Below are 16210 nucleotides of genomic sequence, written 5' to 3'. Positions count from 1 at the left end.
CATGTATTTTCTCTACCCCTTCATCTTCAACTTACAACGTCAGCATGTATAGCAGAACTGTCGTTGTCGCTGTTGGTTTGCTGTAGATTCTGACAGGAAAAACCCTGTAACTGAACTGTGCACTGTACCACACTCTTTGCCCTACCATCCTATTCATAAGAAATCCTACCCCCGTTATACCAATATCTGCTGCTGTTGATATTACCCTGTAATCATCTGACCGGAAGTCCTTGTCTTCTTTCCATTTAACTTCACAGAGCACTACTGTATCTAGATCGAGCCTTCGTATTTCCCCTTTCAGATTGTCTAGCTTCCATAAAACGTTTAAGCTTCTGACATTCCACGCACCGACTCGTAGAACGTTATCCTTTTCTTCGTTATTCAATCATTTTTGGTGGTCACCTTCCTTTGGCAGTCCCCTCCCGGAATGCGAATGGGGAACTATTTCCGAATCTTTTATCGATGGAGTCATCATGGCACTTTTCCAATTGCTGGCCACATGTCATATGGATATGCGTTATGTGTCTTTGGTACAGTGGTTTCCATTTTCTTCTGCGTCCTCATGCCGTTGATCATTTCTGATTCTTCCGCCTTTAGGGGCAGTTTCCCATCCTAGAGGAGAGACTGCCCTGAAACCCTGTCCGCTCCTTCGCCATGTTTCGACAAGGCCGTTAGTACAATTAGGGTGACTTCTTACGCCGGAAGCATTCGGCCGCCAGTGCCGATTATTAATCGAAAATTAAGTGGTGGCTGGTTTCGAACCCGGGTCCGAGGACGTTTTCAGTAATCAAACACTCTACCCTTTTTTTATCACATTTTACTCGGTATTGTTCGTTGCATTTGTTCGGGGCAGTCGTCCCATCACACCCGTTCAAGTTCAGTGTTGGTCCTTTCACTCAGTTTTTTTTTATAACAGAGGCCAGCTAACCGTCTGATCCCCTCGACCACGGATTCATGTGAGATAAATAAATTATATTATCATACCCTTAAAAATGAATTTAAGTTTTAAAGTGGCTAGAAAAAAGTCAGTCCTGGAATAGTATGCACGGTTGTCAAGTTCACGTGAAAGTGAACTAATTCATGGATTTCATCAGAATACATCTGTTTACGACACTGTACAGTCATCAAAAACGTATGGATATATTTTGTGAAGCCTTGGTCTACTGAGTGCTGAATGTGGAGTGAGGGTAAACTGAAGAAAGACGAAAGTAATAAGAAGTTACAGAAATGAGAGCAACAAGAAACTTTGCGTCAGAATTGATGATCACGAAGTACATGGAATTAAGGTATTCTGCTACATAGGCAGCAAAATAGTCCACGGCGGTCGGAGCATGGAGGATACAAAAAGCAGACTAGCACTGGCAAAAAGAGTATTCCTGGCGAAGTGTCATGGATCTTCATTTGAGGAAGAAATTTCTGAGAATGTACGTTTGGAGCACAGCATTGTCTGGCAGGGAAATACGTGCTGTGGGAAAATCGGAAAGAGAATCGAAGGGTTTGAAACGTGGTGCTACAGCCACAGGAGAATGTTGAAAGTTAGGTGGACTGTTTAAGTAAGGAATGAGGAGGTTCTTCGCAAGGTCGCCGAGGAAACGAACATATGGAAAAGACTGACAATAAGAAGGATTAAAGGATATCTGTTAAGACATCAGGAAATAACTTCAATTCTATTGGATTGAGCTACAGAAGGTAAAAACTATAGCGGAAGACAGCATAAACTGAGGATGAGATTGCAAGTGCTACTCTGACATTAAAAGGGTTGGCACAGGAAAGGAATTCGTGGTGGGCCGCATCAAGTTGGGCGGAAGACTGATGACTAAAAAAGAAAGCTTCGACTTTTGATGAATTAACTGCGTTTAGACTGACTTTAGAGTAATTTATTTCTATAATAATTCACTTTCCTGATTTTGAGATTGATAGCATTAAAAATCGAGTGTCATCCCTTTATTCTGACATTTAATTATTGTGGCGTTGAGATTTATGATATTTCGTTATTCACTGTTCATTGCTCGTATGTTAGTATCGGAGAAGAAAACCGATGGAACCTTCTGTCCAGCCACAGTGTAAGGAAACTTGCTACAGCTTCTCATTGCGAATTGGTCAACGTAGCCCTCCACACGCAATGATCTGCAAAGAACAACCTGCACTGATGGCATGTCCGACACAGTAACGTGTTGCGGCAGGAACATTTTGATTATTTAATTAGTTAGAAAGAGATAGAAACATCTACAAGATCTTAGTCGCCTTTCTTACAAAAAAACTTTTTCGCTGTACAGAAGGGCAGATAGATCTGTTTGAAATCTGGCACCTGCTGGAGCCTCACTTCTTTTCACCCAAATTCCAGACGAGCTCAGAGAGAGACTGTGATGGAAATATTTGGCGGTTATATCTACTTTCGACATTTATCTTATAACCAAGGAAAACTTCCCTGAAAACCTTGGCCAGAACGGCGGGATGGGAACTATTTTTAATTTAGTTGTAGGATAAAACGTTCCACAGAAAAATTTAAAACATAGAGTGTTAGAAATTGTATTTGTTTGGGCGTATACAGTTTGAAGTTAAAGACTTCTCAATATGTGCAGCGTACCTGTGTGACTACTGGTGTGGATGGGAAGACTGTTTTGTCTGTACCTCTGATTCTCTACTCCAAGGAACACGCGGGCTGTTTGAGGTCTGGGAACGCGGTTTACACTGAAGTGACAAAAGTCATGGGATAGCGATATGCGCATATACAGATGGCGGTATTACTGCGTTCACGAAGTATAAAAGGGCAGCGCATTTGCGGAGCTGTCATTTGTGCTCACGTGATACAAATGTAAAGGATTCCGACATGCTTAAGGCTGCGCGACGGGAATTAACAGGCTTTGTACACGGAATGCATGGGGCATTCCATTTCGGAATCGTTAGAGAATTCAGTATCCCGTGGGGCACAGTGTTAAGAGTGTGACGAGAATACCAAATTTCAGGCACTGCACTATCTCTCCACAGATAACGCAGTGGCCGACCGCCTTTGCTTAACGATCGAGAGCAGCGGCGTTTGCGTACAGTGGTCATTGCTAACAGCCAAGCAATACTGCGTGAAATAACCGCAGAAATCAATGTGAGACGTACGACTAACGTATCCGCTAGGACAGTGCGGCGAAAATTGGCTTTAATGGGCAATGGCCGCAAACGACCGACGCAAGTGCCTTTTGTAACGGAACGACATAGCCTGTAGCGCCTCTCCTGGACTCATGACAGTATCATTTGAACCCTAGACGACTGGAAGACTGTGGCACTGTCGGATGTGTCCCATCTTCAGCTGCTAAGAGCTGATGGCAGGGCAGGAGTGCGGTGCCGATTCCACAAGAGCATGGGTCCCAGTTATCAAGAGGGCACTGTGCAAGTTATTAGTGATGGCCCAGTAATTGTTTGGGTTGTGGTTTATATGGAATGGACTGGGTCCTCTGGTCCAACTGGATGATGATGATGATGATGTTTGGTTTGTGGGGCTCTCAACTGCGCCGCTATCAGCGGTCGTACAAATTCCCAACCTTTTGCTCAGTCTAAACGCGCCACTTTCATGAATGATGGTGAAACGATGAGGAAAACACAAGCACCCAGTCATCTAGAGGCAGGTGAAAATCTCTGACCTCACTGGGAATCGAACCCGGGACCTCGTGCTTGGGAAGAGAGAATGGAACCGCGAGACCACGAGCTGCGGACTGGTCCAACTGGCCCGATCGTTGACTGGAAATGGTTATTTTAGGCTACCTGGAGATCATTTGTACCAATTCGTGAACTTCATTTTCCCAAACAACGATGCAATTTTTATGGATGGTAATGTGTCATGTCATCGGGATACAATTGTTGTCGATTAGTTTGAAGAACCTTCTGGACATTCGACCGAATGGTGTCCCGACGTCAATCCTGTCGAATATTATGTGACATAATCGAGAGGTTAGCTCGCTCACAACATCCTGAGCCGATAACATTTTCTCCATTAGGGAAGGCTACGTTAGCAGCATGGCTCAATATTTCTGCAGGGGGCTTCTAGTGAGTTGTTGAGACCATGTCATGTCGAGTTGCTGTACTACGCAGAGCAAAAAGAGGTCCGACACGATTTTAAGGGGTATCCCATGACTTTTTTTAGCCTCAGTGTAGGTCAGGTAATATCCCAGTAGGCTGACAGTGTGACCAACGACGACCCAAGGTTGGAATTTAGGTTAGAATTCGTAGTTCCGGCACTCGCCAGACAAGCAAGGGAAACCTGCAGTAAACCATGATCGGGACGGGCCATTGAGAGAAACTTCTCGGTAAAGGCTGTCCATCGTCCCAAACGAATATTAAAAGTGTATGTGTACAAGTGGTGTGCTGCATGTCAGTGTATAGCACGATACGGTAGCTATTTTTATAAAGACTTTTTACTCTACCTCTACAGTTAGAGTAATGACCTACTGAAGAGTCAGATACTTTGCACCGAAACAACAGACGAGCTGTTAGTGGAACAGAGGGTATCCCACATGGAAATATTTGGGAGAGGATTCCAGTTCCAGTAGTTGTTTTACGGGGGGAGGGAAGTCTCCCGGACACCAAAAAATCAATTCCAATGGGTCCGCCGCCGTAGCTGAGTGCTGCCGTTACGGTAGCTCAGCATGTGCAAATTGACGCATATTTCCATTTGATACCTCTCCCCGTTTGAGGAAAGACGGACAACAAATAAAAATAACTTTTAGTTACTAATTGAACATTTAATCAAAAATTAACTGTTTTGGGCTTTTTCCTTCACATGTACTGTGAAACCTGTGACACAAATACCCGTACGTTTTGATTGAATAGATGTACACTGAAGCACCACAGAGTCTAGTATAGGCATGCGCATTCAAACACGGAGATATATAAACAGGCAGAATACGGCGCTGTGGTCAGCTACACCTATATGAGACAATAAGTGTATGGCGCAGTTGTTAGATCGGTTATTGCTGCTACAATACAGGTTATCAATATATAAGTGAGTTGAACGTGGTGTTACAGTCGGCGGGCGAGCGATGGGACATAACATCTCCGAGGTTGCGACGAAGTGAGGATTTTCCCGTACGACTATTTCACGAGTGTACCTTGAATATCGGGAATCCGGTAAAACATCAACTCTCCTTCGTAGCTGCGGCCGGAAAAAGATTACTCGAAAACGGGACCAACGACGACTGAAGAAAATCGATCAACCTGACGGAGGTACAACCCTTCCGCCGACTGTTGCAGATTTCAGAGCTGCGCCAAGTGTTAGCGTACGAACTATTCAACGAAACATCATCGATATGGGCTTTCGGAGCCGAAGGACCACTCGTGTACCCTAGATGACTGCACGACACAAAGCTTTATGCTTCGTCTGGGCCCTTCAACGCCGACTCTGGACTGTTGATGTCTGGAGACATGTTTCCTGGTCGGACGAGTCACGTTTCAAATTGTATCGAGCGGATGGACGGGTACGGGTGTGGAGACGACGTCATGAATCCATAGACCATTGGCCGTGCGGTTCTAGGCGCTACAGTCTGGAACCGTGTGACCGCTACGGTCGCAGGTTCGAATCCTGCCTCGGGCTTGAATGTGTGTGATGTCCTTAGGTTAGTTAGGTTTAAGTAGTTCTAAGTTCTAGGGGACTGATGACCACAGATGTTAAGTCCCATAGTGCTCAGAGCCATTTGAACCATCCATAGACCCTGTATGTCGGCAGGGGACTATTCAAGGTAGTGGAGGCTCTGTAATGGTGTGGGGCGTGTGCAGTTCGAGTGATATGGGACCCATGATACGCTTAGATACGACTCTGACAGGCGACATGTACGTAACTATCCTGTCTGATCACCTGCATCCATTCATGTCAATTGTGCATTCCGACGTGCTAGGGCAATTCCAGCAGGACAATGCGATACCCCACACGTCCAGAATTACTACAGAGTGGCTCTAGGAACACTCTTCTGATTTTAAGCTATTCCGCTGGCCACCAAACTCCCGAGAATGAACATTATTTAGCATACCTGGGATGTCTTGCAACGTGCGGTTGAGAAGAGATCTCCACCCCCTCGTACTCTTACGGATTTATGGACAGCCCTGCAGGATGCTTTGTTTCAGTTCCCTCCAGCTCTACTTCAGACATTAGTTGAGTCCATACTACGTCGTATTGCTTGCTCGAGGGGGCCCTACAGGATATTAGGCAGGTAACCAGTGTTTTTGGCTCCTACGTGTAGAAGTTTAAATTATTTGCATCACAAAGGAACCATAAGCCCCAATACTTGGCATAAATTTCAACAATACCTCTGCCAGTTCTAGGGAAATAGATGACTTAACTGTCGGACAGACACACAGACGAACAAGAAAGTGATCATGCAGTCGTTGCGCTTTTGCCGACTGGGTGTGGGATCCCAAAAACTATTGAGAAAACAGGTGGTCAAGAAGTAGGAGAGAAAAGAAAAAGGAGTCAGCGCATCTGACTCTCACGCACATGACCCGAGTTCAATAACCGGTAACGACAGGGAATTTTACTTTGTGGGAGGACTGGAACAGAGTGCAATCAGCCTCGTGATGCCAGTTAACTAGCTATTTGATTGAAATTTAGTGACCCTAACGTCTGGAAAGTCTAAAACGGCCTGGAGAGTGGTGTGCTGGTCCCATGACTCTCCACACGGCATCGGCTTGGCGTGACGTGACAGAGAGTGACAAGACGGCTGGGCGACTTTGCATGACCTTCCGGACAGATCCGCACGCAGGGGGGAGGGGCAGGGGGCCGTGACTCCGTGCCCCCGAAATGTTCGGCCTTATAATAAATGCAATGGAAATCTTATAGTATCAAAATGTTTTCTTACTGTTGTTAATTCTTGATTACGGCTGCAAGTCACTGAAAGGAGTTTCAGGCGTAAAGAAGTTGATGAAAACATAGGAAGATTCACGAAACTATAAGATACTTCAGTTCTTGTAAATCAGAGTAGATGGTGAACAGTTTCATAATGTTACTAACTGTGTATTTGCGAAAAGGTTTCCATATAGCTGAAAACAGGTCACCCAAGGACAGCTTTGAGCTAATTTGCTTCATTTGTTTCCAGGCCCAAAGCTATAATTAGCCACATAAGGAAACATTTAGGTGCAACGATGCTGCGTCTGGGACATTTCGCAATAGAACAGAATAGGCTTAGAGTTATTAGCAAACTTATGTAAAATAACAGATGTCTTTCACGTAGGAAAAAATAGCAAATGATTTTGCCTTAAATTTGTAACCTTCCGTTAGTTTCTTTGGATTTTTCGAGGTATTTGCTTTTCCATTGCGTGCTACGTGAAACTGAAGATTTAGTAACACAGCTGTACATTAAATAAATATTTATCTAGTAGTTCTCGGAAATTTGAGCTACTAACACGTTTGTGGATCATTTACGGCGAATGAAAACGGTTTAATTTAATCTGTATTTACATTAAAATATAAAACTCACACTAGCTAAAATTAGCTTTCTGATAAACCGCTCCCCTCCCACCGTCCGCCCGAAAAATAAACCTATGTAAAGGCCTGCTTCAAGATCTGGGTTTAACTTTTTTAGTTCTAGTGGATGTCCGCATTATGTAAGAAATGTTCCTCCCAAACTCCGTTTTTCTAGGACCAATATCAGGCTGAGATGTCAGATTGTCTGTCCTTTTCTATGCTGGCATTCACGTCCACGAGACATCAGGCTCGTTTTCTCTAGTGTTTTGGCAGATATTTGCAGTATTAAGTTTTTGGAATTTCTAGACAGATTAAGGCCTAACACTCATTTGCTCATCAACAGTTTCATGCGACGCCAAATATCATTGGCAAAAGTAGTTTATCCAGATCTGTATCACATCTGCATCTCTCAAGCTAACATTGTATATATTGAGGTTCACAAGCAAGTATATTTTCCTAAAATACTTACCTAGAGAATTTCTGTTCAACTATATTGATTGTGAAGGTACCTTTTGTGAAACAAAATTTGTACTGTAATATTTACGAACAGATGTGTATATAAAGCTTCTTTAACGACACACCAAAACAATTCAGATCTCTAGAACATCTCCAAAATCCATATTTGTGATAACCAAAGGAACACACAATTACACAGTGGAATCAACAGATTTATATTTTTAGTTATCCTTATATGTCTGCAGATATTATTCTCGTATCAATAGAGGCGTAGAGCGTTAAAAGCGCTGGAATGTTAACGTTTCTATTTTGTGAAACTGCCTTTTTTTCTGTGAGAAATGTACCTCGATTTTTGAACACTGCTGGCTTTTGTCTTGTCTTGCTTTGCTTTCTTATATATTTTTATTACTCTGTTTTCATAACAAGTTCAGGCACATCATCTTTCGCAGTGCCATAGAATTGGAATGTAAGCCTGTTAAGGTGCTGAGTACATGAGTCAGCAAGAAACTTTGCTGGTGCATAGGCAGAGTGAAAGTCTCTTAAGCATGCTCTTACCTTCGTGCTGAGTGCTCCTCTGCGTACTGTGGATCTGGAGCTCTACTAAACCTACCTGCTCGTTGATGGCTGGAAACGAGCACGCAATGCATTCTCTACAGTACACATACAAGAACAGAAAGTTTTATTCAAGGAACTTGTATAAATATATATTATCCTCAGTTTCCATTCGTTTACTTCCAACTATTGTTTCACTTCTGAGTGACCTGCAAGCCTTCCTAATGGAAGAACTACGAATTTGCTGTATATCTGTCATAAGTTCACGAGTACATCTTCGTAAGGCGTTTCGGTTAGATTAAGAGAACAGATTAAATTGCTCATGGCATCTGATGAAATAACAAATTGATTGAAATTTGATGAAGAAGTATAATGTCCTAATCAGTCTCCTATTAATGTGCCATTTGTCTTAATTTATAACCAATACCTAGAAAAGTGACTTTGCCATTATTAACAGTAATCTTGGTTTGTGGTAGAAGTACATAAGGCCTTTTGTGCTAATTACATCAAGGTAAGGTATTAATGTTACTATCAGATTAATCACAGCCAAAAATAGATATCATAGAAATGATAGCAGTTCTTTCCAGAATAAATTTTCACTCTCCATTGGAGTGTGCGCCGATATGAAACTCCCAAGCAAATTAAAACTGTGTATTGGGCCGGAAAACGAACCTAAGACCACGTTCGAGTCCCAGTCTGCCAGAGTTTTAATCTGTCTGGAAAATTCTAAACCAATTGTAACGCCTCATTATCACAGGTGGTTCCTTGTATTTTTGTCTACTGCATATGTTACACTCAAATTCATTACTGTAATTGGTTTGAATGAAAGTAATTTTCTGCACTAAAGTGAATTGTTCCCGCTTAACAAAAATAGTTAATTTAAACTAGTTCCTCGACCTACATAAATCCACAATAAATCGAACATTACATCTTTGTTTATGCAAAAGTTATTTCTGAATCTGTGTGTCTCGTTTTTATTAGGAGCAGTAAGTGTAGTCCTAACCTGTTTGCCTTCCACTAAGAACCCATTTTTTCTGGCTAAATGCATTGACTGGTGATTTAATTAACATATAAATCGTATTAGTTTTTTATATTCTCAGTATCTCTTGACAAGTGCATAACACTCAAAATGTAACATGTGCATGAATATCCTCTATATAAACTAGTTTGTTGGTTTAGCAAGATACTTCCTAATACTTTCGTCAACTCTCCATTATTTTTAAATGTAACATATATATTATGTTGGGCAGCAACATATGCACATATTTTTAGTTCCTCGTTCTCGCAACTGAAAAGTGAATTCTACAATGGAATGTCTGTAGCATTATGGTATTTTCTGTTATTTTTGTTTAAAAATATTATTGAGATTTCTTTAGATGTACATCTAATCAGTTGTCTACATATTTCGTCACTTCCGTGACCATACTTATTATTCACCTTCTTCAGCGCTTAATGCAATTTCTTAATCTCTTTTAAATGTATTAAGCTGTTTCCTGTCTGTTGCCATTTGTTGAGCTTTGTACATAGTTTACCTCTTTTAGCTACAGTTTATTACGATAATCTAGTTATAAATCTTTGTGCAAGGCGTGTTTTTCTATGATCATTGTCTGTTGTACTGAGATACTCGACTTTTTAGTAAGTAAACTTTGGCCTTGTATATAGACCATCTTCAGCTGCGATTATGGATCTACCGCAGTATTTCTTTGTGAACCTGTGGATGTACCTACTGCTGACCTAACACTGTTACATATTGTTTCCATTGCGATTATCTACATATGACCTATAAGGATAGGTCTTGACCCCTATTTATTTATTCGTAAATTTTAATGTTTCTGTACTTACCTTCTTTGCTGGACATAAGAGATGTCAATTTCTATGAGAGGGCTGTGTATTGTGAATTTGTTAGATCACTTAAATTGTAATTCACAGATGAAAAGTATCCTACACACACACACACACACACACACACACACACACACACACACACACACACACACCTGTTTGAATCTGCATCACATTTCACATAGGGCATGTGATGCTGCACGGGACACAAAGTTATAAATTCGATTGTATGTCTATCGAAAGAAGAAATGGCTTTATGTTGTGTACAATTTATTACTAGATCCTAGTACAGTATTCTTCGTATAGGTAGATTTGCAAACATCTTTTTAAAGTATTGGAAGTGATTCTCACCCATGTGTTACAGAATATCCAGCATAAAATTATGTTCGAAGCTCAGTGGAGTTCACTCATTTTTCTTATTGTGTCGACAGAAGATTGTTTGCATCGTATTCTCACTCTTCAAAAATATAAGAATATTTTCAACTCTAATGTAGCTTTATATGCAGTAAGTTCTATAGGAATTACATATCATCATATGGTAAATTATTAGAGAGCTTGAACAATACAGGAGAGTTACTCTTTCATCTAGCCTAGAACTAGAATTACCCTTAAAACTCCTACAAAATATGTCGTAATTTGAAGTAGCACCACAGGTTTGCCTCTGAGTAATCTCGAGATGTGCGATAGAATTGCTGAAGTCAAGATTTTTTTAATTTACGTTACTGTCAGCATCTGTTAGTTAAATGTCTTAGGCGAAATCTAGTTATTTCACTTTTCCTCTTTCTCACGGTCTAATCCTCAAGATCGATGATTTTGGTGTTGGTGTGCCTACAAATGTGTTTCTACGTTAGATGATACTTGAATGTATTGCCTAAGCACAAATCTTTCCCTTGCGGGGGTTAGTACAAGTAAGATACTCGTGGGATGAACGTTTAAGTCATCTGAATAACTTGATCATTGAGAGTATTGTCTGAGAGAAGTAACAGACTGGTTGCATCTCAAAATCACACACACACACACACACACACACACACACACACACACACACATTTAATCTCTCAGAAAGTTTCATATTGGTTAACTCTCTAACATATCCCCCATCTTCCTTTTTTCAAAAGCGTGACATTTGAATATAAAGCGAGTGATTCCATCCAACTTGACAGCATAAAGGAAACAAGCTGTATGACAGTGCTGTTAGCCTTATATACATACATTTCTACATTTTTTTAATGATGTTGTTAGAGGAACAATAAAATTTCATTTGACTTAAAATACAGTACTGTGGTCTAATTGGATTTAAACACTGTGGAAGCTATGTTTATCTCTATTGACACACAGAAAAATTTATCTCAAATTCAAGTTGTTTGTCTGCCAAAACTGTGGGGGAGGTGCTTCTTACAAAGACACACCATTAATTACAAAGTAGTTTTTGGAAAGTGTAATTATTAGATTAATTATAGTGGAAACTGTGTTAATAGAGGACTCATCTCATTAGATGTTTAAGCAGTGTATGGTTCAAGGACGTAGCAGATACATAACATAGGCTATGTGTGAGAATTTTTAAATCGAGTTTCAGAGCAACTATAGATAGAAACTCTACCACAATCTGAATGAGCTAAGCTTAACAATAGTATTTATGTACCAAATAACAAAATGGACAATCATGACATAAAATTTCCATTCAAACAACCATTTATTTTCGTTATTAAACGTTATGATATGTTTCTCAGTAATCTGGGTTACAAATATTCTTTTATGAGAGTTACAGATTGTACAACATTACAACTAAAAGTGCTCATAAACAATATAAGTGTGAGTTGGGCACTCATACTTTTCGATTTATTTTTACAATGCATTAACCTCGCTCAATAACTTTTGGGGTTCTAACTCACATGTTTTACACAGTGTACAATATTTGTGTGTTGTTGGTAATGCCCACTGCCGTAGTGAGTGCTGTTTAAAGCTGTCAGGTGTCATTTACTTAAATACTTTTAGGAAATCCTACCTTCAGAACTGCAAATGTGTTAGTATATACCATTTTAAGAGAGATATTAAGCTCGTGAATACCATGAAGATAAAAATCATAGATCAAATCACAAGATTTATCTGGAAGTTCACCATTAAATTGTAGTTATTCGACAAAAAATTGTCATAAATGGCTTCCTCTTTCATATCTTATTCCCCAAACACTCGACAAATAAGTACACAAATATTAGAAACACTTTTATTAATATATTCTGCTGCAAGCAGGTTGATATCTAATTAGTGAACTGACAGTACCAGTATTAGTATAAAATTCATTTTCAAAAATGAGACATAACAAAATTTATTATGAAATTATGTCAAGGGATCACAGTATAAAATCTGTTTAGAAATATGAAACTTCAAAGGTTTGGTTATTAGAAAATAGAACAGATGTTTTCGTTTTGGAGAACTGATTTCATAATGCTTGTAAACTTTATGCAAATTTAAGCGATGTCAGTTTAAATCGAATTTGTGTGAAATATAAGTAACATGTTCATAGGAAAAGAAACTACATTACAGGATTATTAATGTTTATAAAACGAAAATTCTTATAAAGGATTATGAAATACAATATACAGATACATACGCATAGCTGCAACTATTGTTAATCAGTTACACAAGGCAGACTTACAGGAACAGCTACAGTAGACTTAACGCATCTGCATCACAACTCTGTAGCAGTACTAACTAAGGAGTATCTTTATGTGTATTTCCAATCTCTTTGCAACCCATCGAGCTAGAACAGTGTTTGGACAAACACAAACTATTTGGTACAATTTAAAATTCAGCAATTTATCCATCATTAGTTACAAATTCTGTGAAAAAATGGAATGAATTTACTTTGATGTATATAACACAAAGGTTTGGTTGTGATATATTAGCAGAAATAATGACAGTAATGATTACAGTTTATGAGATTCTCAGTGACTAATTACAGCAGAGTCAAGCAATAAGTTACTCGAGTTTTAGGTAAATGTTTAGTTCTGCACATCAACTTGATACATGTTCCTTCTGTGGCATAACGTATAGTGTGTTAAAGAATAATAATTTCCTTAGACATTAATAGTGGATCAGTATGGACCTTGTGCTGGTTACTTGAAGCACTTTAAAAAGTGTCTGGAATTTATGATACTGTTTGTCACTTTTTTTTGTAATGTGAGTTATTGTGTTCAGATCATTTAACTTCACATATTAAGAAATATTTTACAAAAAATAGCAAAAACATTTTCACAAATATGATCGTGTAATAATGCCAAAACCTGCTAAGTTTTCACATATTTTATAAGAAGTGCTGGCAAAAGATTTGCAAGTAATGCAGTGCATACAGAACATGTTTACTCAACAGATAAAGAAGAATACATGACTGGAACAGTGTTAATTGACGCCATAGGCAACTTAAGCGGTAAATGTAAGTAAATTAGTTTATGATCAAAGAACAGACTGGAATATTGAAATTTTCTCACAGCATAGTATCTATGTTTTCAAAAATGCTCTTTTGTTTCGCAATTATGAAGCAATGTTACACTGCAAATTTGATTATTCTGATTTTGAAATCTCACTATTCATAAATGCATGTAATTTACGTCTGATGATTCCATCGCAGAGCTGCAGTAATTCCTGTTCACAGTGCAGATGATATAACAAAATACATCGTTATGGACGCAAACTGTTGTAAACATCAGATGAGAGATCCACTGCATCAAAACCTAAGGCGACGTTATGAGGATATACAGAAGTTCACTTCATTAAGATACTGCTCATTCAGTGCTGTTTCGCGTTTCACTTCTACGTTATTTGCTTCAGACGCTATAAATATAATTTTTGCCATATTATTATTTATTTTGTGAGCGACAGGGACTCCCATTGTCTAACCATCAGAATTTCATGCTGAAAGATTTTCGTTAGTATACACGCTCTATCTGTGAGAGGACATTAACATCTTGTGTTGCGTAGTGATAGATATGACCGAACACACTTAAGGTGCAAAACACACAGATGTTATTCATATTCTACTTTCGTGGACAGGCACCGCAGGGTTCGTGCTAAGGTACAACGCCAATTTCTTTACGCTCCCAACAGAATTTAACTTTTTGAATAATTACAAAATGCTCCTCTTCATAACTGTCCAACACAGTTTCCACAAGCAGCTATCATCAGAAGTACAATAAAGTTATTAGCATATACTAATGACGCTACTGTGCATAGTGCGAGGTAACGACAACGTGTTGTGTTTGAAGGGGATTGACAATTCTAGTTTGTTTTTCTAGATGTAACCCATGTAGAAACAAGTCTAAATAATTTATTTTTGGCTTAAAAAATACCACTGTTCTCCTGTCAGAGAGAAACTCATGGTGAGCTTAAATACAGGGAGATGGAAGAACAGATGTTATTGCTGCAATTTTAAATTCTCACACGTAGAAACTAGAATGAAAGATTATATACTAAAAGTATGTAGTATGAGTTTTTGATGCAGTTAGGATGATTAAAATATTCGATCTGTGGCAGTGACCTCGTAATAATGAAATGTGACGTATCTTTTAAAATAATGTAGTTCCGTTTAGCAATACTTTCGCTTCTATTAAAATAATCAACACTTCCATATTGGTCATATATTTCTGAATTGGCACACACGTTTAACAAACTACTCTTACTCTGAGTTTTGCCTTAACATGTGCTAAACTATTTACATAACGAAGTCTGTCTACAAATAAACTTTAGTAATTTTCAACATTACTTTGTTCCCACGCATGTGGTACCAGCGGTATTAAGAACAGTTACAAATAACTTTTATGTACAGTGTTTTCTAAGTAGAGGCTATAATCTATTGTAGCATTGTTGATTGTCCTTCTGTTCAGCACTTACGAAAAGGTTGTCCATGCGCTCGCAGATGAGCATCAAAGAGAGAAAAGTAAATAAACCTTTTTGGTAATAAGCACTGTGTTACATCTGCACTCGTTGTTTCAAGAGTTGACATCAGCACAGCAGGGAGAAGATGCTGAGGAGTACCAAGGCCCAGCAGACTGCATTTCCTGTGAATAGAGTTGGTGATTGTCATATATGTAACACACTTAAACATAGACAAATTTTGGTCATTCAGGACTAGTACAAGATTTTATAAAGCTACTTTCAATGCTTCCATGGAAGGTTGTACACTTAGCAGTTTGATTGGCAGAGTGATGGTTTGACATTGTTATGGGACATACATAAAAAGACTGTTTGTTCCTTTGGTGGCGTAAGAAAAATTAGAAGGAAGCAAAACAAAAGAAAGTGGCATTACGGTTTAACATGTTGTCAATTAAAAGTTCTTTAACAAAGGCAAAGGAATTCGGATCATGCATGAGTTGGATTTTAAACATGTCACAACCACATCAAAGGAATCATTCTGTCATTTGAATTATGTAACTTTAGAAATTTTTTAAATGGTACAGATATTTAATCTGGTGTCCAGATCCAACAGCATAAAGTTTGAATTTATAGCTAGATTACAATATTTTAACTGACGGACTCTGAAGTACAAATACATTTAGGTTACTTTCAGTATTCTCTCTGTGTTAATGTTAAATTATAACCTATTGTCTCTGTTAGTGTGATGTTAATGTTCAACAATCTATTGACTGAAAATTATTAATTAATTTTTCCTCCATCCTAGTTTAGTATTACGCACGCTGGCCGCTGTGGCCGAGCAGTTTTAGGCGGTTCAGTCCGCAACCGCGCTGCTGCTACGGTCGCCGGTTCGAATCCTGCCTCTTGCCTGGATGTGTGTGATGTCCTTACGTTAGTTAGGTTTAAGTAGTTCTAAGTCTAGGGGATTGATGACCTCAAATGTTAACCCCTATAGTGCTAAGAGCCATTTGAACCATTTTTTGTTACGCTCATTTTGGTTATTGTTATGTC

At 39.1% G+C, this 16210-nt stretch overlaps 1 protein-coding gene across 1 annotated transcript in view; it reads right to left on the bottom strand.

Annotated features, from left to right (window-relative positions):
• Positions 1 to 11965: 11965 nt before the first annotated feature.
• Positions 11966 to 16210, bottom strand: part of LOC126237206 (suppressor of lurcher protein 1-like) — a 732293-nt gene continuing 728048 nt past the window's right edge. The window contains exon 6 of the mRNA XM_049947086.1: positions 11966 to 15345. Coding sequence (XP_049803043.1) covers positions 15290 to 15345 — 56 coding nt within the window. The 3' untranslated portion in view covers positions 11966 to 15289. The remainder of the gene's footprint in view (positions 15346 to 16210) is intronic.

This window comes from Schistocerca nitens, chromosome 2 (assembly GCF_023898315.1).
Source record: "Schistocerca nitens isolate TAMUIC-IGC-003100 chromosome 2, iqSchNite1.1, whole genome shotgun sequence".
In the NCBI taxonomy this organism is placed as follows: domain Eukaryota; kingdom Metazoa; phylum Arthropoda; class Insecta; order Orthoptera; family Acrididae; genus Schistocerca; species Schistocerca nitens.
The sequence above is the reverse complement of the archived record's forward strand: the minus strand, read 5'-3'. Positions and strand labels throughout refer to the sequence as shown.